Source organism: Ipomoea nil, unplaced genomic scaffold, assembly GCF_001879475.1.
Source record: "Ipomoea nil cultivar Tokyo-kokei standard unplaced genomic scaffold, Asagao_1.1 scaffold2115, whole genome shotgun sequence".
NCBI lineage: Eukaryota > Viridiplantae > Streptophyta > Magnoliopsida > Solanales > Convolvulaceae > Ipomoea > Ipomoea nil.
In genome coordinates, this window is record NW_017618543.1 from 510,744 (window position 1) to 535,817 (window position 25,074).

Sequence of the window (25,074 nt, forward strand, 5' to 3'; positions counted from 1 at the left end):
CAAGAAGAATAGAACCTAAGACCTCTAACATTATAAACTAAGCTAAACCCACTAAGCCGCACCAACACTTATGTATTCAAGCGCAACATCTAGTATATTACCAGTTCGCTTATGTGTTGTCTTTGAGAACCAAAACAATGATTGTATAAAATAAGTTAAGAATGGCACCATGAAAGATGGAACCCAAAACCTTTAACATAACAAACAAAGCTAAATCCATCAAGTCACACCAACTCTTGTGTACTAAAGTGTTACACCTTATTTTTACCTATAATTTAACAAAGAAAGAATACAATTCAAATGTTAATTTAATAGTTCTATTTTCGTTCATATTTAAATATAAAATTATTCACCAAAATTTCAAAGTAAATTCATTAAAGTTTTATTTTCAATTATATTACAATTAAGACCAATCTATGAATTAAAAAATAATAATAATAATTATCAAGTATAAAAAACAATAGATTATATTTATAATATTTTTTAAAAAAATTGGGGGCCCTGTGCGGTCGCGCCGGTCCGACATGGCCTAAAACAGCCCTGCGCGGTGCGGTGTGGTGTTCAGAATGGTGCGGTATGGTGTGTAGGGGTTAAGGGCGGTATGATAGGGGCCGGGGTTGGTAATCGACCATTCCGGCTAGCGCATAACTAACAAGGTTAGCTATATGTTGGTAATCGACCCTTCCGGCATGCATGGGACACGTGGAGAATGGATATAAAAGAGTAGTTGATCGATGCCGTACAGTTAGCTATATCCCATTTCTTTTGCCGCGATCTTAGCTTTGTAATATAATTGGGCCGTGAGTTGTCTGGGTAATAAACCTCCGGGTAATAAAGGGCAAATTATGTTGTGCAACCATGTGCACCATGCATGGTGCACATTGTTCTATGTTCATAATTACCGAACTATATATTCATAATTTTTGAATTGAAATCTATGTTCATACCCGGTACTATTTTAATTGGCCGGGTCTAGCGACCCGGGTAATAAAACTAATATTTTTTTACGAAATTTCCCTCTAAGACAAAATTGGGAACGAAATTTTTGTCTTCCCTCTAAGACAAAATTGCGAACTAAGACAAAATTTCCCTCAGACAAAATTGCGAACTAAGACATCTCCGCCGACAGCCATTCTCGTCAGACTTCTCCGCAGTTAGAGTGCTCTCCGCCATTCTCTATATAAGAGGAGCCGAGTCGTTCGTGAGCCGCTCGGCTCGAGCACGAGCCGAGCCTAAATATTCTAGGCTCGTGACTAGTCGAACCGCTCGCGAGCCGTGTAATATATACTATATAATATAATAATATTATTATATTATAATATATAAAAATAATGATTAGAAATAAAAATTTTGAACAGTCAAAATCCCTAAAAATTTCTATTCTTCAAACTGTCGCGACTCAGACTTCATACATAGAGACTTCGTCGACTACGGAGGGACTTCGCCGACTGTAGAGAGCCGTCGCCGACGCCGCGTATCGCCATCTCCAGGCCGCCGTCGGTAATTGCTCCAGGCCGCCGTCGGTAATTGCTCCAGGCCACCGTCGCGAGTCTAGACCCTAGAGTCCAGAGTCCGCCGTGGCTCCAGGCCGCCGTCGCGAGTCCAGGCCTCCAGGCCGTTGTCGCGAGTCCAGATAGCCGTCGAGGTATTGCGGTATAATGACTTCTTGTTCATACTTCATAGTTTCATACTGCCTACATGTTCATACTTCTTTATATATGTTGTTTATATGTTGTTCGTTGCTAGCTATGTATGTTTGGGGTGCTATTAGGAGAAGGAGCTGAGAAGAAGGCTAGGATTAGGGGGAATCATACTCTAGAAGTGCTGTGAAAGAAGGTAAGGATTCATGGGTGTCCCTATTATTTTGCCCTAAGTTTTATTATTGAAATTATGGGCTATTTTTGCTACTTTAATTCCTTAGAAATTATGTTAATATGGTGTTATTTTGCTTCTAAAATAGTGTATGTTCATGTTTTAAAGTTTGTAATGGTTTATGCCCATCCAAAATGAGTTTGCTCTAACTGTTCCTGCTGTGTATGTATCTGCTATCTATTTATACACTTGTTGGTTTTCAAAATGTTAATTGGCAGCAGGATCTATGCATTTGCATTGGTTTTTACTTATGGAAATTTACGTATATGTATCTACAAATGTTTGGCTACTGGAAAATGCCTTTGACTAAAGTGGAATTGTTTACCATCTGAAAGAGATGAGAAATATGTTCTTAAGTGAAGTTGTTGTATCATTTTAATAATGTCTTATGTATGTGGCATTTGAATTTATTCTCAATTAACTAGTGTTTTAATCTCAAGAAAAAGGATATGATGTACTCTTTTCCAACATGTATATTTTAAAATTCATAGTATTCCTTTCTTGTTTATCTTTTAAAAGTATGTTTATTTTCAAACTACAAATGTTAATATTTTACGGGGCAAAGTGAGCCTTACTTAGCATTTTTATGCTAACTTTGTGTTGTCTGTATGTCTTGAACTTACCCCTTTTCAGGTTCAGAGCTTTGATTTCTTTGAGAGCGCGCAATAGTTGTGATCGTCTCTATGTTCTTCATGGACACAGTCTTGTTTGTCATATGAAGAGGTTTGCATATTTAACTTCATTTATTGTTGTTTTGCTTATTCAGTTTCGATAATTGGTAATTTGTAAAATTAAGAATACGTATAGTATAGGAGGTACGGATGAAGAGTTTTAGGAAACAGTTGTACTCAGTAGCAATGTATTTTTGAGCTGTCATATGGAAAAGATAATCAGAATTCAGAAGTAGTTGTAAGTTGATGTTTTCATGTACGTAGTTGAAGTTGGTTTATGATTTTTTTGATTCATTTTTAAATGGTGGTGCATTTGTTTAGTAAACTGGTTACTGGAACTAGTTTACTGGAATTTAACATGGAATTGTGAGTTTGAGTTCTTGATTTTTCTTCCTTGTTTTACTAAGTTTGACATTCCCAAATCTGTGCACCCAGGTGTGTTTGCATTTCTTTCCCTATATATAATTATGACTCTTCTTCCTTAGCATCATTTTGTTTACACTACTTACATATGCTTGCTGAGGTTAGCTATTCTAGGTTTCTTTTCTAGCTGTTGGATATTGCACTAGCATCAATGGTTCACTTTTATTCTTGTGTAGTGTATAAATACCTCCACTGTTCGCATTTCATTGCAAATTTATTATATCTATACTAATTTATTTACTCACTTTTTACATGTAGTTCCAACAAGTTGATTATGAAAAAGCGGTTATTGATCTGGTGCGTTCAGAATGGGCCGATATTCTATCAAGTTATATAGAGTAGGTATGATTTGACGTTGTAATCATTTAGACTTGGTTCATAGAATTGTTTTTTGTAGTATTATGACTTGGATGATGATTCGATTAGAATTGGTAATGAAAGTATTTTGACTTGTTATTTTGAACCTTGCTTAGCTTCTTCAAAATTATGTAACTACACTGGCCATGGTGAATGGATAAATTGATTTTTTTTATATGATTAAAATTTAAGCAGGTTAAAAATGGGTTGAGTCTATTTTACAATAGACAACAGTTTATGGGCGTGACTTTCAACAACAGCGATTTCAACAACACACAATAGACAACAGTTTATAACTGTTGTCTTTTATAGAAAAGACAACAGTTAAAAACCGTTGTCTATGTGCATCACTTTTAACAACACCGGTTTCAACAACATTGAATAGACAACGGGTCAAAAACTGTTGTCTTTTCTAGAAAAGACAACGGTTAAAAACCGTTGTCTATGTTCGTGACTTTTAACAACACCGGTTTCAACAACACTTAATAGACAACGGTTAAAACACCGTTGTCGTTTATAGAAAAGACAACGGTTTAAAACCGTTGTCTATGTGCGTGACTTTTAACAACACCGGTTTCAACAACACTTAATAGACAACGGTTAAAAAACCGTTGTCGTTTCTAGAAAAGACAACGGTTATTAACCGTTGTCTATGTACGTGACTTTTAACAACACCGGTTTTAACAACACTTAATAGACAACGATTAAAAAACCGTTGTCGTTTCTAGAAAAGACAACGGTTATTAACTGTTGTCTATGTGCGTGACTTACAACAACACCGGCTTCAACAACACTTAATAGACAACGGTTAAAAAACCGTTGTTGTTTCTAGAAAAGACAACGGTTATTAACCGTTGTCTATGTGCGTGACTTACAACAACACTGGCTTCAACAACACTTAATAGACAACGGTTAAAAAACCGTTGTTGTTTCTAGAAAAGACAACGGTTAAAAAACCGTTGTCTATGCGCAGGACTTACAACAACACCGGCTTCAACAACAGAAATTATACCCCTACGACAACGGTTATTAACCGTTGTCTATGTGCATTTTTCTTGTAGTGCATTTCGGAAGTGGACCCCACTGATGATAATTGTACCACAAAATAGCCACTTAAAATGCCATTTTAATGCTATTTTTCCAACACTATATATCCAAAATGATTGAACTATACATCCTGAATGAATGAACTATATATTTAGAATGAATGAAATATATATCCAGAATGAATGAACTATATATCCAGAATGAATGAACTATATAGTTCGAATTATGCACAACATAACACCGTTAACAACAATCGAAACTGAGATTTTTTTTTTAAAATTGGACGTCAAAACGACGTCGTTTGCAACCGTGTGCACCATGCATGGTGCACACGGTTGCACGGCATAACGCTCCGGCTATGTCTCTACAGGCTGCTATTTGTTCAATTCTTTAATTTTGTTTATTTTTAAATGATATTTTTATTTTTAATTATATAAATTGTTGTTATATTTAGTATTTATAATTTTGTATATTATTAAATATTTATTTGTTCTTAGATGATTTCGAATACGAATTTTAATGTACGAAATTTTATTTTCGAAAATACTCTCTTCTCAACGTTCAGTCGAAGATCAAGATCTGCTTGGACGGAATACCAAGAAATCTAATTTAAGCATGATATCGGCAATGTGTCAGAGCATGTGGGGATGGCCATCAAGATGGTGCAAGAGACTGGAGACGCCTTTGGAGGAGATGGCAGCATTCGCCGGGCGGGCTAAGCCCGTTTTGACAGCTCTAAGTAAAATGTGATTAATGAAAAAAGGTAAACCGAGATGCACAGCTAATATCATCTCAGCTACAATGTGGTTAGTGAGTGAAGAAAGGAAAACGAAGAAGCACAACTAATATCATCTCAACCAAACTAAAATGTGCAACCATAAACAGGAAAATAAGATGAAGAAATCAAGGCATTTAGCAAATACGAAGTAGCAAATAGGATAAGTTGAAGCAATGGGCACTTGGGCCATTTCATGCTCCGATCCACTGCTGCTGCTTCAACTGGGTAGTAATGGTAGTGAAGCTCTCCAACATCATCACATGACAATTTCTTGACTTTCTTCCATCCATTTGGCTCAACATGGTAAACTGAAAGAAGCACAAAATCACAATAAGGCAGGCACTAATACCACAATATTCACAACTGCCAATTCAAAAAGTTACCCCGATTTTAGCACAAAAATAAGGACAAATTCTTTTTGTCCTTCAGTCCTTCTATGCTGTGCATGCACATGTTTTAAGTTATGGAGAAAAGGGGGGAGAATCATACTAGTGGCAACACCTCCACTGGCTCCATCACGAAACGTTATGCAGCTTCTTCAACAGACAAATCAAACTAGTACCTACTCAAGTTAAAAAAAAAAAAAAAAAAAAAAAAAAAAAGAAAATGTACTGGTTATAAACGGAAACAGGAAGCAATCATGTTTTTCCACAAATGCTAAAGGCTTCAGTATAAAAGTTGCGGTTGGAAAAAGGGGAAATGCGGCTGGCTAAGTAGCCTGAAACAAAGACCGATAATGGATGAACGAAATCAGGTCCTCAATATATTTGTTTACCGTAACTACACAACGCCCAGTTTCATATATGTAAGGGTTCCAATTGCATGTCATATGATTCAATTTTCTTGCCTTTTTTATGTTCCTCCTAGCCAGCAACATATGTTGATTTGCAAAAGAAACTGAAGCTATTGAATATATCATTGAACCATTTCATACCCCATTTTATAGTTTAATCTAATCTGTCTATAAAAGTAAAACTTTTCACCAGTAGGGTTCAGTTCTTGCTTCAGTTCCAGTGGAAACTTTTAAACAAACTTTGGCTGAAGTTATTTTCCCCCAAAATGACTACATTTTCCCTAGTCAACAGAAAATGTTTTCCGTTGACTGGAATTTTTAATTGCATCCACATACTGAAAACTCGAAAAATGATTTTCAAAAATCATTTTTTCAGTTTCCAAACACAGCCTAAGAAAAAAAAAAAAGTATACTCCTCTCTCATTTTATTCTGGACGGGAGTGATTATTTTACATGGGCTCTTGATATTGAAATTTATATCGATCTTACATCACCTTGAAAACACGATCGTTAAGAATTTCACGAGCGATGCGGCCCAAAAAGCCAACACCTTAATTTTTCTTACGTCACCCCTAACAAATGAATACATTCCTGCAAAGGACCCTTATGCCTTATAGAAATTCCCAAAGGATAAATTTGACTACTACATATTAATGATCCTTTCTAAAATCACAATTTGACTGCCTTACCTTGATCTTTCAAAACTTTAAGTCAAATGACTTATCCTAAATCAGCTATACACAAAATTGTGTCCCAACTAAGGTTGTGTAAGTAGAATGTTTCTGACACAAATTTGATTACCGAGATCTTGTCTTCTTTCCCACACCACCCTCATCCCATAACTATAGAAACACAACCACCTTTTGATGCAAATCTATAATGCATGCCCAGCTGGCTCTGCACCGGTGCCCGAAGCACACAATTTCGCTTAATTGTGCAACACCAAGAGGGGTTGAGGAAGAAGACGGGGAAGAGGTAAGGCCGAGGTGGCAACAACAACAACTCTCGAAATCAGAATAAAAAGCAAAAATGATCAACTTATCAAGAACAAACACAAAATCATAACTCTGGCATAGCAGCAAGTTATGTTTCACGTATGGGTGTAAAAGGCACTGTTCATGTGCATGCCACACCACGAAGCATTTTGCTGAAACCCAGGGCCGTTCTAATAGAAAATGGGATCCTGTGCAATATCTTAAATTGGGCCCTTTTAAAAAATAATAATAATTTGTATATATAAATAATAGTTGTTCAAAAAACTGTGTCAAAAATTCAAAATATAAATTTTGTATAAAAAATACGTCTAAAATTTCATTTAAAAAGTGACATGCGTCGTGTAAAAGACGCAAAATCATTCATCAAACTTTTGATATCAAGTTCTTCCAAAATCTCATTTACAATAGAGATTAAAACTAATGTTAAATAAAAGCGAATCATTTGGTTTATCACTGTGAGCAATTCTAAACAACTATCAACCTAACATTCTTATTATTTTTATTGTCACAGTGATATCTGTCATTGTTGTGCACACTATCATTTAAATTTTTTTCAATTTCACAATCATCTTAATATGAAGATAGCATCTAACAACTTTCGTTGACATTATCTTTTTGTACATCTATTTGAGTTTCTTCTATAATGAATTTTTCAAGAGCTCCATTTTGAAATTGAGTTAGTTGCTCAATTCTTGTTTTCTTTTAAGCTTATCAAATCCAGATGAATATTTTTTAGAAGACATAATTATAAAACGAAAAAATAAAAATTTATTTAGAAACTCTATGAACATATAATTAATCAAGAAACAAATTCTTGAATATATTATTCTGAAATCAAAATTATTAAGTCATGCAAATAAAATGATAAACAAAAATTGTTAAATATTTAGTAATTTTAATTACCTAATAAGAGTAACTTGGAGGGCGTGGTTGAGTGGAAGGGACCCATCCATCTTTAACTTTGGTCAAGGGTTTGATCCTCTCTAGGTCAGTCGTCCCCGGGGATTAGTCACTGTGTCTCATGATAAGAAATCGTTTGTCTAATACCTAGTTATTAGTTTTATTTGTGAGATTTGCGTAAATAAGCAGCAAATTTGGTAATGAAATCAAACTAATTAGCCATTTGCGTAAATAAGCAGCAAATTTGGTAATGAAATCAAACTAATTAGCCTAATATTATATACATAATGCCATGGGGACATAGGATTGCGCAATGTGCACTTGCCGACTTGCGCATCAAGAATAAAGGGTTCCGCCGTTCCGTAATGCTGCATTGCCAACGCTTACACAATATATATGCATTTTTTTTTATAAATTATGGGGCCCCCAAAAATTGGGGGCCCTGTGCAAAGGTCCTGGGCAGACATACCTAGGACCGGCCCTGCTGAAACCTGAACGAACAACACCATGTTGAATCCAACAAAGTTGCCTTGCAGGGCCGGTCCTGGACAAGTCTGCCCAAGGCCTTTACACAGGGCCCCCAAAATTTGGGCCCCTATTATAAAAATAAAAATAAAAATTATATATAGCATATATATGATATATCAGCGGCTATTCGAACAATCAAACTAACAAGGCCACAAACGGACAAACCCTATTATCCTAATACCTAGCGGCATAGAGGAAAATCTCTCACAACAAATTTCCTAGCCTCCTAGGTAATTGAAGGCAAATTATGCCCTGGACCCGTGTCCACATTGAATTGTGGACACGGGCCCAAAACGACGTCGTTTTTAAAAAAAAAACGCGTCATTTAGTTAAAAAAAAAAAAAAAAAAAAATCGCGCGCGTTTTGCCGTTAATGGTGTTATTTTTTTTTTTTGATTATGAATGTACAGTTATGCCGTTATGAATGTACAGTTATGCCGTTATGAATATACAGTTATACAATTATGAAATTATGAACACAGAGCTCTAACATTATGAACTTACAATTATGAACATATATAGTGATAAAATTATGACCATGGAGCTTTAAAATTGTGAATATAGAGCTTCGAAGATTATGAATGTACAGTTATGGAGTTATGAATGTACAGTTATAGAGTTATGAATCTACAGTTATGGAGTTATGAATCTACAGTTATGAGATTATGAATCTACAGTATGGAATTATGAATGTACAGTTATTGATCGAATTATGAACAAAGAGCTCTAACATTATGAACTTACAATTATGAACATATAGTGATAAAATTATGAACATAGAGCTTTAAAATTGTGAACATAGAGCTTCGAAAATTATGAATGTACAATTATGGAGTTATGAATATACAGTTATGGAGTTATGAATGTACAGTTATGGAGTTATGAATGTACAGTTATAGAGTTATGAACGTACAGTTATGGAGTTATGAATGTATAGTTATTAACATATAGTAATAAAATTATGAACATATACTATTACAATGAAGCGGTCTGAAATTTAAAAAAAAAAAAAAAAAAAAAAAAAAAAAAAAAAAAGGAGATAACAGTGCCTAACGGCACTGTTACCCGTGTCCAGCAAGCATACTGGACACGAGTCCAACGCATAACGATTGGTAATTGAACATTTGAATTAATTTAAATGTTGCTGCTGTAGTGCTGTCAAATTAGTGAAATTACCTTAGGAAAATCTCAATTGTATCCTTTGCACTTTTGTAGGCATAATGCAATTTGGTTGATTTTTTTTTTTTTTTTTTTTTTTTTTTTTTGCTGTTTGACGTCTCCCAGATAGCACGTAATTTAGTGAATTGATCCAAAGAAAACTTAGCTTCTGTGCTATTGATTTTTTAATTTTCTTGATAGGTAATTGAAATTACGTATTATTTCACAATTCTTGTTTATTATTTTATTTACATGACTTAATAATTCTGATTTTAGAATAATATATTCAAGAATTCATTTCATGATTAATTATTTATTCATAGAGTTTCTAAATATTTTTTTTATTTTTTTCTTAGGATTTTATAATTATGTCGTCTAGAAAATATTCATGGGTTTGAGAAGAGTAAATAGAAAAGAAGAATTAAGCAGCTAACTCAATCTCAAAAAGGAGCTCTTGAAAATTTATTACAAAAAAAAAAAAAAAAAAAAAAAAAAAAAAAAAACAACCAAATAGATGAGCAAAAAGATGATGTCAAGGAAAAATTGTTAGATGCTAATCTTCATGAAAATCAAGATGATTGTGAGTTGAAAAAAAATTAAATAATAGTGTGCACAACGATGATAGATATTACTATGACAATGAAAATAATAAGAATGTTGATAGTTGTTTAGATGATGTTGGCCACAGTGATAAACCAAATGATTCGCTTTTATTTGACATATATGATCCAAGAAATTGGGATGCTCATGATTCTAAATTAATAGATATTATTATGAAAGATTGTCCTAAAAGAGATTTATCAATAAATAAAGGTCCAAAGGTAAATTCTCAATAAGATTTTCATTAGCATTTTACACAAGATATTTGCCAAATGGAGATAAGTGTGATCGAAATTGGCTTGTATATTCAAAAGAACTTGACAATGTGTTTTGTTTTTGTTACAAGATATATTTTTTTAAAAAGTATAGGAAACTGTTTTTTGGTCAATGAAGATGTTAGGGACTGGTGGTGTTAGACTTAGAGCATGAAACGTGTGTCGATCATATGACTAATATGACAAATTGGATGAAGTTGCGTCTTAGACTACAAAAATATGAAACTATTGATAAAGTGTCTCAAGAACAACTTATGATTTTTTGTTTGGAATTATTAATATATTCAAAAAAATTTGAAAAATGGGGCCCAAATTATGATATTGCACAGGACCCCAATTTTTATTGGAACGGCCATGTTGCCTTGCCTAAAGCAAAGGCTCTTGTTGGTCATATTGATGACCTACTTTTGAATCCTTTTTGGTGTTTATCAATATTTCCACCCAGTAGACACATGTGATCATGTTGTCAATTACAAACAAATTCATTGCCGAATTTCTAAGCAAACGTCATTTAATTAAATACTCAATTCCCCGATTATCCTCTTAAGCATATAAGGATCAATAACGCTGGTGAATTCAACTCGTCCGCTTTTGACGAACCTAAAAGGGTTTAACTAAATCTCTAAATTTAAATTGCTTGCTAAACCATTATTTTTCAAAACACCAATGTGCCAGATACTTGTCAGGAAATGCAGTATTCAGGCTGCTACTTTAAAAATTTTGACACACTGCATATCTTTATTCCCCCTTACATCTAAAACGTGATTTTCAAACAAACATTTCCCAAATCTGTGTTTCTATTCTTATAAATGCAGTCCAATCTATTACATAACCACCATAGTATACCTCTCAACCTCCATCTGTTGTCTCAAATATTGCCCCTCAGAGAGACACAATGGATACATTGACTGCATGAAGATCGGTTCACTGCATTAGGGGGAGATATGATCAAATTTAAATGGAATGCCGAGAAATTTCATGGAATGAAAATGATCTTCAAAAATTAAATCCACGTACCAATTAGACTGAAATGCAAGTTTAGAAAGAAATTAAATATATCTGCCAAATAAATCTATTTCATAAAAAGAGTGACTATGTCTCGTACACATTCTCCAAATTGGACCATATATACGTATATCAATATTCCTTGAGTGCAGGAGATTCATTAATATATAACTTATAAGAACACATAACAACTAGATCTAGTAAAGAATTTTATTATCACTCTTGAAAATTCTGAGAGCTCTTGAAAATCTTAAAAAGTTAAATGTTTAAGACGATCGTCTAGACGACGAGAAAACCTGTTGTGGCCACATGAATTGTTGAAAATATTTTAGAATTAGTTATATTAATTAATTAATTACTTAATTAGGATGATTATTTTTAAATTATTTTAGATTTAGTTTGTTAGAATTATATTATTATTTATGTTTATCCTAGTTTGTTGGTTAGGATTAGCTTATTATATTTTTAATAATTATCTCATTTATGATTTACGTGGTTGTAATATGTTTGTTAATAGCTATTTAAGTAAAATACAGAGTTGAGAATTTTTGAATTAGAAAACTGAGTGTTTTCTAGAACTCGGAATGAGTTCGGCCGTGAGTTGGTCATAGCAAACCTGACTTATCAAGTGTAAAACCCCACTTGTGGCGTCATCCCAAATCCTATGTTCGTATAACCCGGTGTGGTCGAGGACTTATCAAAATCCAAAAATTAACCATTTTCCCAACCTAAATTAAACCCTCGATTCCGAATAAATCACTCTAAAATATTTTTTGTAATTCGATTGTGAAGAGAAGATCGGGCCAACCAGGTTAGCATCAAAACCCCAGTAAAATTATAGGTGGAAGGCATTGAAGATACTTAGAGTTAAAAACACCTTAAGATATTAAAGCTCTTTAGAGTGTTCAACTAGTTTGCAACATTTTAGCCCACCAAACAATTCGATAAATATAATTGTGAAATGATAAATATATTCACATATTACTAATTATAGATTCAGGAGTTCTTCCAAGCTCTTTAGAGTGTTCAACTAGTTTGCAACAAGCTAGCCAACCAAACAATTCAATAAAACATAAGGGATAAAGTACAAATAAGTCACTGAACTATTTGGGAAAAAGCAATTAAGCCATCAAACTCAAATAACCCACAAATAAGCCATTGAACCCGGAAAAAAAAAAAAGAGCAATTAACATTTTTACCAGGTTAACTCCAGATTTTTGCTGACTGTATTGCCAAATGTTTATTTTATTTATATTTTTTTATTATTATAATTCATCTACATAGTAATATATTTTAAAGTAATTATAATCAAAGTAGTTTTGTATTGTCTAGATCTAATTTATTTATTTATTATTATTTTTTTAAACAAAAGATCTAATGAAAAATAATAATAAATAATAGGGGTGTCAAAGTGGGCCGAAGCCCGCGGGTTAGCCCGCACCCGCCCCGCAATGGGGCGGGTTAGGGCCGCAAGAAATTAGGCTCGCAAAAATGCGGGCCTAACGGGCATGGTCCGCGGAGGGCCAAAAATAAATAAATAAATTATATATATAATATCTTTTTTTTTTAAAAAAAATCATATATATAATATCTTAATTCTTAGGCAATGTGTAGATCTAACTATCTAAGAGTACGTAGAAGGGGAGAAATCCAATAATTCAATAATCCTTCGCCAGTTCTTAATTCAATAATTCATAGAGTACGTAGTTCTTCGGTTCTCCCGTCTCCATCCGTCTCCAACTCTATCAAATAATTACTAAAACTAAATCATCAATTCATACATATTTATGAATTACTAAATCGCCTCCAAGTCTAGTAAGCATACATATTTATATATGTATTATACACATACGGGAATTGTAGAGGGAAAATCCGAAGCCGAGAGAGAAATCAAGTGTGCTGTTGAACCCTTGCTTTGATCACCCTTCTACAGTTCTGCTGAACGCGCGATATCGATCCGGGAGATTTGGGCGAGGTTTATGGATTTTATGGAAGTTTTCGGTGCCATATTTCAAGCGGTTTTAACATGTTTATATACTAATTAATGTTTTTTTTTAAATTTAAGTGATGGCCCACGGGCCAGCCCGCGAGACCCGCAAGCCCGCATGGGGCGGGCTTGAGTTGTATAGTTCCAAGCTCGCGGGCTTCGCAGGCCGGCCGGCCAAAGCCCGCTAAATAAAAAGCCCGCGGTGAGGCGGGCCTAATGAAGCGGGCCGGCCCGTATTGACACCCCTAATAAATAAACAAGTCAAATCTCGACAAGACAAAACTATTTTGATTATAATTATTTTAAAATATAATACTATCCAAGTGGATAATATTAATAAAAAATAATAATAAACGTAAATAAAATAAACATTTGGCAATCCAATCAGCAAAAACCTGGAGTTAACCTGTAAAAAATGTTAATTGATCTTTTTTTCAGGGTCCAATGGCTTATTTGCTCTTTTTTTTCCGGGTTCAATGGCTTATTTGAGGGTTATTTGAGTTCGATGGCTTAATTGTTGTTTCTCCAATAGTTCAGTGGCTTATTTGTACTTTATCCCAAAACATAATTGTGAACTGATAAATATATTCATGTATGACTAATTATAGATTCAGGAGTTCTTCCAAATCACTCAAAGAATTCCGATAAAACAACAGTAATTTTTCCTCTAAAATACTTAGCTTTAAAAAAGCTGAGATTAATTATCAACAAAAAAATTAGCTGAGATTAAATACCCATAAAGTTATGTATGGTATTGAGTCCAATGGGATGTTTTTTTTTTTTTTTGGTGTAAAAAAAAACAAAAACAAAAAACAAAAAAAAAAAAAACCATAAAGTTTGAAATTCATTCAAAAGAATATGCTTTCCTTTCTTAAATAAACTTTCAAATTTCAATGACAGCTTAGTTTTGATTTCATTGGTCGACTTTATCAAAGTGACTATATACCCATTTGCCTATTCAATAGATTATCCAAGAAGGGAATAGGGATCTACAAAGTATTACAAAATCATGATGTAATGTTACTGCTCTTGTTCATTATGCAAAACACACAACCCCACCCTATAAGTCGTTCAAATAATATCCTTTTCTTTTTACATACTTTCTCAACATATTAAAGCACTAAATCATGTACGAACCTAAGACCTCTCATTTAAGGGGTTACAGATATGCCGCTTGACCACAAGGCCTTTGGCAATAATTTTCTTTTCTAACAAAAGATAAAATAAAACTAAAATTCCAGATGCAAGTAAGAATATCCAACACCAAAACTCCCCATCCCGGCTAGGACATTAAAGCAAGATTATAAGACATTTTGGCGGCTCTTAAGATTGGCAAAGAAGCCAATGTTTCCCAGCAAGAACAAAACGATGACAATAATGGATGTGAAAATTATCCGCATCCACTGCTGCATTTTCTTCTTGTTTTTGTTTCGAAGTGGTGGAGGAATAGATTTTGTTTTATTTTGCTTTGCATACTGAGGGACCTTTTGAGTTTTCTTACCAGCCTCCTCAGTCTCCTTTGTTTCAGCCTCATTCACAATGTCTTTTATGCTCTCACAGAATGAAACATTTTCGCTCTCATTAGCAGTTTCGCTGCCACCACCCTTCTTTCTTTCCTTCTTTCTCAATCTTTTCTCTCTCTCCTGTACAGATAAAACAAAAAATCAGAACAGACATATGTGCGTTTACATATATCCATCCATTCACACACACAAACAAACACACAAGCTCGCCTTTTAATTTTCATTTCATGTTAGAACAAATATAAATAGCACAAAGATGATGCTAAAAGCTTCACCCACCTTCTCTTTCTGTTCTGATTCCTTCTGAGCTCGTAATTCTGACCTCACTTGAGCCTTCTCTGCATTTCTCTTTTTCCTTTCCAGTGCCTCCTTAGCCTTGGCAATCTCCTCTAACCGGCGTTGCTCTTTCAATCTAGCAGCAGTTTCCAGCCTTTTAAGTTCCTCTTCCTTCCTAGCCAACTCCAATTCCTCCTTTGTTTGAATTTGAATGTCTTCCCTTTTCACGTCATTGCTTACACCCCAACTAGATACACTGTCTGCACTCTCCAAATTAGACTTCACAGCGCCAGTTTTCCTCTCTCGTTCAGTCTTTTGTACTGTCACTTTCACCATAGGCTTTCTGGCTATGTCTTCATCCTTGATAAGCATTACTTGTTTTTCTTGCTGCAGTGGCAAGGTTGGGGAGACAAAATCAACTTTTGATGTACGGGAAATCACTTTATCAGTTCTTTTAGCTACATAAACCGGGAGAACAGGTGGATCCTCATTAGGGCCAAGAGAACGACCGTCCAATGTTCCCAATCTCCTAACTGTACTCCTCATGTTGCACCTCACATATTCCTGGCGGAACTCATCATCCCTATTCCAGAGTTCCATATATTTCTCAACCTGAAAATTAAAACTCCTAGTTGTCACATTATATTATTCTAAAAGATGACCAAAGAAATGAATTAATGAAAAATTAAAACTTCTAGTTGTCGCATTATTCGAAAAGATGACCGATCAAGGAAATGAATTAACCAACCTGGTTGGCACAAAGATGATGAAGAGCTTCAGTGTCTTTGCATTCAGCATGACGACTAGCTGTTGATGCATTATCCTTGTACATCCGGAAATGGTTGTTCTACAATTTCAGAAGAATTTAATTTTTAGTTGCTACAAAATATTGGCATAAACATTTATCGAGAGGATGAAAGAGTAACAATAGGCGTCGCCAAGTTCTGCCATTTTGCACCAAAATAAATAAATAAAAACCATAATTTGGAGTAGGACACTAACTCACTATAGTTTTGTGTTTCATATGAGAGAATTGAAAATCCTTCAAAGTTCATACCCTAAACCATTAGGCCAGTCACATAAAGTTCTCAAAGAAGATACTTGGTTTAAAAGTTGTATTTATGCCTTAACCATTTAAAAAACATAATAATAAAGCTACAAAAAAAAATGACAATGAAAATAGAGTCCATTAAATTTGCAGGCTTTTATACCTAGGTGTATTCTTAAATAGTCACGCAAGATACTCATTCTGGTAAACGCTCCTCCACTGAAGGGGCAAATATGCCATATAATCACTACCAAAGCAATTCTCCTAACAAATTACAGATATTCTGTTCCAACCTCCCTCAGGGATAAGAAAACAATCATCTAGTCACTATTAAAAGAATAGCCACAAGTATAACAAGTTCTGAAGTGTTCACTCAGCATGATCTACAACTTGTTAATCACAGAATAAGCTAAACTTCAACATCAAAATATTACTACTAACCTTCTCATATAGTATCTTTTTCAAATTCTGCAAGTTCTCGTATGCTGCTTGGCGAATTTCATTAGCAGCCTTATACTGAACTCGCAAGTCCTTGTGCATTTTGTTTTCTTCTTCATATCTCAAGCTTACTGCTACAGCAACTGCTTCAGCCTTTGATACCTTGTTTTTAAGGATATCAAGCTCTTTTTTCAAATTCTGCAAACGTTAAGGTCAGGTAAATGCAAGTTAAAGGAGTTAATTAATGAATAAAAAACATGAAAACTCAGAATAGGATTCCTGCTGAAAGTGCAGACTGCAACATATTGAATAGAATTTCAGTATTTCAGTGTGTTACCTTTAAGCTCTCTTCAATTTGGTCTCTATTGTCCAGAGCCTGCTGGACTTCATCACAACTACCTATGTTAGAGGATAATTGATCTCGCAGCTGCTTCAGCTGCTTAATTTCACGAATTAAGTTCTTTTCCTCTTTTAAAGGAAGAGTTTCATGCTCTATCATGTGTTCCATGCTACATATCTGTAGCCATGAGTAAGTTATGTAAAATGTTAAAATCAGAATACAAATGTGATAATCCTCCAAATATTCTGTAATTGGGAAGGGGTTAGGGTGGAGGTGAATTCCTACCCTTGCATCTATCTCCTCGACAGAAATTGCATTCTTCACTCTATTAATTGCAGTTTGAAGATGCTCAATTTCAGCACGCTTTGACCTAACCAGCTTACGTGCAGCTCTCTCTTCTGATTTAGCAGCTTCAAATTCAACACCATCATGTTGGCAATTAGCCTGCACAAAAGACTCCCACAATTCAATCCAAGTCCGCAATGCATACAAAAAATTGAAAAACCTTTAAAATGTTAATCTTACTCTCTTCTTTTTTATTTCCAGCCAAATAGCATCCCTACTTTGGGTCTTCTCATCAACATGTAGTCGTGCAAGTCTGATCTTCTCTCTAAGCTTTTCATCATCAAACCTTGGCATCTTAATCAGGAATTGGAATGGCTTTTTCAAGCCTCCAAAAGTCCCAGTACTAACATCCTGTCCAGCAACATTAGCTGAAGAACCTTCCAGCAAAATATCCAATGTTTCATTGCACAAAGATTTGTCAGCAACCACAAATTCTTGGCACACCAAATTGTCTTCACTACTTCTTTCAGAACCATTACATTGAACTTCCAAGTTTTTAGTGTGGTTTGGTGGACTGCCATTGTTATCAAAAGAACTTCTCAGAGATTCCAGTCCAGATTCAAGAGTATTATCACCATGCATGTCCCTATTGATTGAAGTAGATGAGTTCCCAACTTCAGATAATTGTACAACAGTTGAACTAGATTGGCCATGAGCAAGCTCAGCACCCTCAATTGAAATTTCAGTTCCACCTTGCACTTTCTGTTCAGATTTGTCAGTGAACAGGCTAAATGTGGTTTTAGAGCTTGAATCTGTGGGAGAACAACTTGATATGCTGTCATGACCAAGAAACTTGCTCTTCACTACAGCAGCTTCTGAGTCGAGATTTTCTGATTTTGAATCATGAAGAGAACTTCCACCAGCCAATGCAGACACTTCTTCTGATGCAGAATTTTGAATCCCAAATTCAGTTCCCAGGCTTGTATCATTCTCCAAAGAGTTCATAACAAGTGCACAACTGCCATCAGCAACAGAAGATACAACGTGTTCATCATAACTCCTAGGTTCCAGGACCTCAGCATCTTGAACAGAAATGTTTTCTGTAGGCAGAGAAGCCCCATACCTGTTTTCACAATCTGCACTGACCTTTCCAATTGTATCATCAATTAGCTTTTCTCTGGTGTCACCTTCAGTCATCATGCAAGCAGCAGGGTCACCCATGATCTTGGCTTCCTCAGACAATCTGCTCAATTCATGGGAACTTCTGTAACACCCTCATTTTTTTTTAAACCAAAAAAAAACTTGGCATAAAAGACAATGTTAATTTGAAAGATAGAATTCAAATGCGGAAGCTCAAATAAACAACAGAAACAAAGGGGTGTTATGCCACGCTTGGGCAACAATAAGTACATATTTTCAAAAATAGATATAATTTGTAAATAGGTTTTGAAACCAGTTCAGAAATATAGTTTGACTCACACCAAAGATAAGTAGTATATTATTTACCAAAATGGTTTTCCCAAAATAGTATAGGCACCAATGCCATAACACACTCTACTCAATAACAATACTAGGTTTCATGCAAGGTAATATGGTTTCAAAATAATAACATTTAACCCTTTTTCAAAACAACATAACTAGTTTATAAAGCATTCCACTCCTTTCCAAAATAACATAAGCATGGAGCATTCATAAAATAGCCTTTCCCAATATTTCTCAATATCAATTCAGCGTATAACTTCCCAAATAGTCATTCCAAAACATAGATAGATATACAAGTATATATGGAGGAATTCACAATAGCATAATAATATATCTCTCCAAATTATCATATCAAGATATAGATTTCTCTCAAGTCATTCTCAAAAACATATATGTCAATAATAATAGATAGGGAGGAATTCAAATCATATTTCTCAAATCACTTTTCCAAGTATAACATATCCATATACTCTCATATATATAAGGTGAAAAGGGACGAAGGGTCTTAGATCAACTAAGCCCTAGTGACACGGTAATCCACTCTACCGGCCACTCCACAAGTTTGTCCCTTTCGTGGGATAAAGGACTAAAACCTTAAGGGGGGTGTATTCAATCCAGAATTTTAAAGAGTTTTATAGACTTTTAAGGACTCTCAAAGTTTGGTGGTATTCAATTTAGACTTTTAAAGACTCTTTAAAAGTCTACCGGTATTCGATTCAGACTTTTCAAAAGTCTTTAAAAGTATACTGGTATTCGTTTCAGACTTTTATAGTCTTTAAAAGTCTACTGGTATTCAAATATTTATCAACTTTCATAGACTATCAGAATAGGATTTCTATAGACTTTTTCTTCATTAATATAAATAGATGAAATCCGACCCTCCAACCCTAAACTTTTCAATTTTCTCTACAGACTTTTTCCTTTATCTAAACCACAATTTTAGTTTTATCAATTTCTATCAAACTTTACGGTACGTTTCAAACTTTTCATAATAATTTATAATTATTTTTTATTATTATATTTTATGCAATTTTGTTTTGCTGCGAACAGCAGCAAGAATTTCTTGCTGCTGTTCGCAGCAAATTTGCTTGCTGCTGTGAACAGCAAGCTTGCCAAGCTTGCTATTCCCAGCAACGAACATGCTGCGAACAGCAGCAGCAAGCTGCTATTCGCAGCAGATTTTAACTCTACTTAAATCTGCTGCGAACAGTAGCAGCATCTTGCTGCTGTTCGCAGCAGAAATCTTTTATAATTTTTTTATAACCAGTAGAATTAATATACTTAATTTTTTATATATATAATTAACATAATTTTATGTTATTATATGTTCATTAATTATTAATATATGTGTTTGTGTTAAGTTGAATTTTTTGAGAGATTCTTATTATGTATAATATACTCTATTTTTGTGACAATCAATATTTTTTTTTTTTTTTGCAATACATTAATTTAAAATATATTTTTATAAGAGAATTATAAATAATGTATTAATAAAAGTTATGGAATGTTTTGTAAGGGTGTATTCAATTTAGAGTTTTAATAACTTTTTGTAGACTTGTTAATATGAAAAAAGTTTTTAAAAGTCTATAAATGTTTGTCCTATGGATTTTTAAAGACTCTTACAAAGTTATAAAAGATTCTAGAAAAGTCTACAAAAGTCATTTAAAATCCATCACTTTAAAAGTCTTTGAAACTCTTTAAAAGTCTTGATTGAATACACCCCCCTAAGTGTGCACACCCCTAATGGGCTTCCCCCACCCAAAAGAGTAGTAACTAGTCCAAGTAGCCCAGGATGTTTTCTACCAGGCTACTCCACATATAGTAGGTATCCAGGATGTTTTCTACCGGATACAATCTCAACAAAATAGGGCCGGAGCCCACACTAGGACCAAAGTCCACAAATCCACAACCATACATCATATCCACATATCCTCCAAAAATAAATACAATATCCTCCAATAGTCCAATTATAATAATAGTTCTCCAAGAAAAGTTTTCATAAGTATTCTCATTTGCCCGTAGGCTATCCAAATTATAGTTTTCAAATAATATAGAGTATATATAACCCATCAATATCCATACTTTCCAAATTAGTTTTCATCCTCCAAAAAGAATATAATAGTATGCAAAATAATACATTTTTTCTAATTTACACATTTCCTCCAAAAAGATAGTCCTTCAAGAATAAATATAACTTCATATCCTCCAATATATAAACATAGTTTCACTCATTTCAATATACTTAGGTTTTCAATCAATATTTCTCAAAGTATGAGTTTCATAGAACTCTATAGCAATATAAATATATGTATATATTGTTGAATTTGGAAGATGGAATGGCCTGGCGGGTGGAGAATAATACCACCCGCCAGTTAGGCGGAAGCAATATGAAGAATCAAGACTAGGAAATGAATATAAGACTGAAATTATAATTGTATTCTCTATGTTTCTAATAGAGAAACAAAGTACATATATATACACAAAGACATAACTGTAAATAACTACCCATAACTTACACCTATTCATAAACAGACACAACCCTATAGATAAACCTATCTATTTAGTTTTCAACATATATCACAAAATTATAAGTTTTCCAATACTCAAATCAATCCCAATTATAATGGGGTTTCAACACAAAACATTTAGGCACACCATAGATTATACACCTTTCAAAAATATAGTTTCAACCCATATAAATCACAAGTCAACACCAAAATAACCATATTTTACTATTTATCACATTTTGAAACTAGAACACATTCTCAAAATAATTTAAGTACACAAATCATATAAGTAGAACATTTAGTAGGGCAAAGTAATTTAAACTGACATAGAAACTTACCTCACAGCTAAGCTCCAAAAGCCAAATACTCTACCTTAGGCTCAACTCTTAAACTAACCACTTCTACATGGAACCTGTGGATCAATCAATTCTTCATTTAATCATTAATCTAGAATCATTAATAGTCCCCAACTGAAATTACCACACCATCCACTTCATTATCATAGTTCGTAATTACTATTAATATTCTACGTAGTCCATCATCATCTAATCAACACAGAATCCATAATCATCACCATTCTAAATCATTATCTAATCATCTCTAATCACCCATTATTAATACTATAATCATCATTATTATACTCGTCATAAACCATCATATTATTTCATAGCATCATCATGTCATCATCATACAATAACCAACCATCATTAGCCATTAATCACCATTAACTTAAAAATCCTAATAATCATCATTAGCAGCTCATCATTAACATTTCTTCGCCCTTCATCATCCAATAATTATTATTAGCTCAACATTATTAAGACATAATCCAATCATTACCACAATCGTTATGCTTTATTAGTCCAACCATCATTATCAAACTTAATCACCATTATTAAGCTAATCATCACATTTTCCAAATTAATCTTCAAGTCTACTTCACTCAGATTAATCCATCCATTCATTATTAACTAATTAAATAAACAACTCAATCAATAACACTAAGGGCATCCTCAGTTGGGGATTTTACCCCAGATTTTTGTGGCCCCAACATCCACCTCATCATCCATTATCTCACTCAATCACAAAATCTCTTCTTCCCATTAGTTTTAAGTTTTTTCACCACTTTTTGTGAACCCACCATTTTATCTACATATTTTAATTATTTCTTTATTTATTTGATTTATAATTTTATAATTTTATAATAAACATAAATGATTGTATACGTAAATGAACATACGTAAAAATTACAAGCTTTTATTTCCAAACTCATAATTAAAATAAAAAACAATTATTAATTCCTTAAAAAACACAAAAAAAAAAAAAAAACAATTATTAACAAAAAGAAAAATTAAAAAACAAAATAATGTGTGCTGTGCCATTGCAATTGCAACGGCACAGCATTGGGCGGCCACTCTGAAACGCCTATTTTTTTTTTAAATTTTCTGACATGTTTCTTTGAATTGCAGGAGGAAAATGTGGTGAAGATTTTGCTTTTCCATTTGTCAAATTCTATCTTAAGGGGATTTTACTATTCTAAAATGTGGTGAAGATCTCCTTATTGGGGATGCCCTAATTATCGTAAATAAACCTTCACCAAAGTCATTAGTGTTTAATTGCCTTTATAATCCATATTCAAAACAACTTCAACAACAACAGTGGAGGCTCACCTTCGTCCGACGTCCAACTCTCGTTGCCAACACCGCCGGAACCAGCCACACCACCACTGTCAAGCTGCCGGCTGCCGCAACAGTTCGCCGGAGAGGAGCTCGCCAGATCCGCCTTTCGTCGACCGAGCTCGCCGGGGGAGACCTAGATCTGCTCGTCGCCGGAAGATAAAAGAAACAGGGGACGCCACCTGTTCGCTGCTGCTCCGCCCAACCTGCGTCGGGTCACCGCCGTCACCTACCACCACCGCCTACTGTTGCTGTCGATCTGCTAGTCGAGAGATAGAAGAGAGACGCAAGGTAGCTGCTGCTTCTCGTCGGACCTGCTTCGCCACTACACTCCGTCATCTGTCTTTGTTCCGGCGTCACAGAGAGAGGAAGAGAGACGGCCGAGAGAGACGAAAGGAGAGGAGAGACTTCTATATTTTGGGTTGAAGGAGGTGAATAAAATGAGTGAAGAAGATGCAATAAGCTGGAGTCTTGGGGAGGAAAGAAATGGGTTTGTCTGTAAGGGAGAGGGGAATTACCGACAGGGAGAGAAGTCAATAGTTATGCTGTGCAACCGAATGTATTATGCGCATGGTGCATACGGTTCAAAATGATGTCGTTTTGATTAAAAACGCGCGTCCCACTTAAAAAAAAAAATCAGGTTCGACTCTCAGCAATAGCATTATTGTGGATATATAGTTATGAAATTCTGGATATATAGTTATGAAATTGTGGTTATATAGTTATGAATTTATGGATATTTAGTTCATTCATTGTGGATATTTAGTTCAATCATATATTGTGGATATTTAGTTCATTCATTGTGGATTTTTACTTCATTCATTCATTCATTGTGGATTTTTACTTCATTCATTCATTCATTGTGGATTTTTACTTCATTCATTCACTGTGGATATATAGTTATGAAATTATGGATATATAGTTATGAAATTATGGATATATAGTTATGAAATTGTGGATATATAAAAATGCTATTGCCGGGAATCGAACCTGATTTTTTCTTTAAGTGGGACACGCGTTTTTTTAACCAAAACGGCGCCGTTTTGCAACCGTATGCACCTTGCAAGGTGCATTCGGTTGCACAGCATAATTTGCGGAGAGAAGTGATATTTTGGAGATGTGCTACAATGCTAGGGTTTTATTTTTGTCTTTGTCTTGGGCTAAATGTATAAATAAACACAATTGTGTTAGGGAGTTGGACTTAAAATAATCAAGTTATCTAGGCTCATAGAAGGCAATTTATATTCTGCACCACGGCGCGCTTTGCATTGTGCGCTCAGATGCAAAACGCCGTCATTTTAATTTTATTTTTTTGTTTGAAATTTCACTACCAAGTGTTTGGCAGTTAATTTTTCTTTTAAAAAAAATCTCATGTTCAAAAATGTACATAAAGTTATACTAGAATACACATAATTGTATACATAAATGTACATAATTATATAACAAAATACACATACTCTTTTTTAAAAGATAATACACATAATCTAACATAATACATAATAAACATAAACTTTTAACATAATACACATTAACTCTTAACATAATACACAAAAATTTCCCGATTCGGATATACATAATTGTATAAAAAAATGTACATAATTGTATAAAAAAATGTACATAATAAAAAATATACATAATCATATCAATTTCCTACCGCACCTCTCAAAACGATGTCGTTTTGGGAGGCGCGGGGCGCACAGTGTATTGTGTGCCGTGGTGCAGGGTATAACGATTGGCTCATAGAATACAATTGGACTTAGGAGTGTAAATCATTTGGGCTTAGAATTTAATAGACATAAAATGATTTTAGCAGGCTCATGATAAATTTTGGATAACAAAATCATGGACTATAAATTAGCTTATTTTGAGAGTATTCAGATTAAAATATTTAGGATTGAAAAAAAATAAATTTTACCCTTGAGAATATTTTATTAAATAAAGTGGTTTAAAATAACGGGGTGTCACAACTTTCACCAACATCAATTTGTCCATTACCATTGTTTGATTAAGAAACATGGTCTATAGAATCAATTGGATTTTCTCTGGTGTCACCTTCACTCATCATGCAAGCAGCAGGAGCACCCACATCAATTTGTCCACTACCTTCTTCT

General features: G+C 34.1%; 1 protein-coding gene and 2 long non-coding RNA genes across 4 annotated transcripts in view; 1 reads left to right on the forward strand and 2 right to left on the reverse strand.

Moving 5' to 3' along the window:
* The first annotated feature begins 1,380 nt into the window (after positions 1-1,380).
* Positions 1,381-12,593, forward strand: LOC109148494. Of its 2 annotated transcripts, none has more exons than XR_002048805.1 (4): positions 1,381-1,645; positions 1,747-1,836; positions 2,506-2,799; positions 12,583-12,593. It is a non-coding gene; the product is annotated as an uncharacterized LOC109148494 (long non-coding RNA). The 2 variants fall into 2 exon arrangements; XR_002048804.1 differs by lacking the exon at positions 12,583-12,593 and adding an exon at positions 3,225-3,264 and having other exon boundaries at positions 2,506-2,595.
* Positions 5,386-10,149, reverse strand: LOC109148495. Its single transcript, XR_002048806.1, has 3 exons — positions 10,139-10,149; positions 5,638-5,681; positions 5,386-5,456 (listed from the first exon to the last, which is right to left on the reverse strand). It is a non-coding gene; the product is annotated as an uncharacterized LOC109148495 (long non-coding RNA).
* A 1,731-nt stretch (positions 12,594-14,324) lies between the features above and the next one.
* Positions 14,325-25,074, reverse strand: part of LOC109148492 (proton pump-interactor 1-like) — a 31,141-nt gene continuing 20,391 nt past the window's right edge. Inside the window, exons 3-10 of the mRNA XM_019296240.1 lie at positions 19,764-19,773; positions 17,539-18,562; positions 17,299-17,457; positions 17,011-17,190; positions 16,677-16,871; positions 15,936-16,034; positions 15,191-15,799; positions 14,325-15,031 (exon numbers count right to left, since the gene is read on the reverse strand). Of these exons, the coding sequence (XP_019151785.1) occupies positions 14,690-15,031; positions 15,191-15,799; positions 15,936-16,034; positions 16,677-16,871; positions 17,011-17,190; positions 17,299-17,457; positions 17,539-18,519 (2,565 nt within the window). The 5' untranslated portion in view covers positions 18,520-18,562; positions 19,764-19,773 and the 3' untranslated portion in view covers positions 14,325-14,689. The remainder of the gene's footprint in view (positions 15,032-15,190; positions 15,800-15,935; positions 16,035-16,676; positions 16,872-17,010; positions 17,191-17,298; positions 17,458-17,538; positions 18,563-19,763; positions 19,774-25,074) is intronic.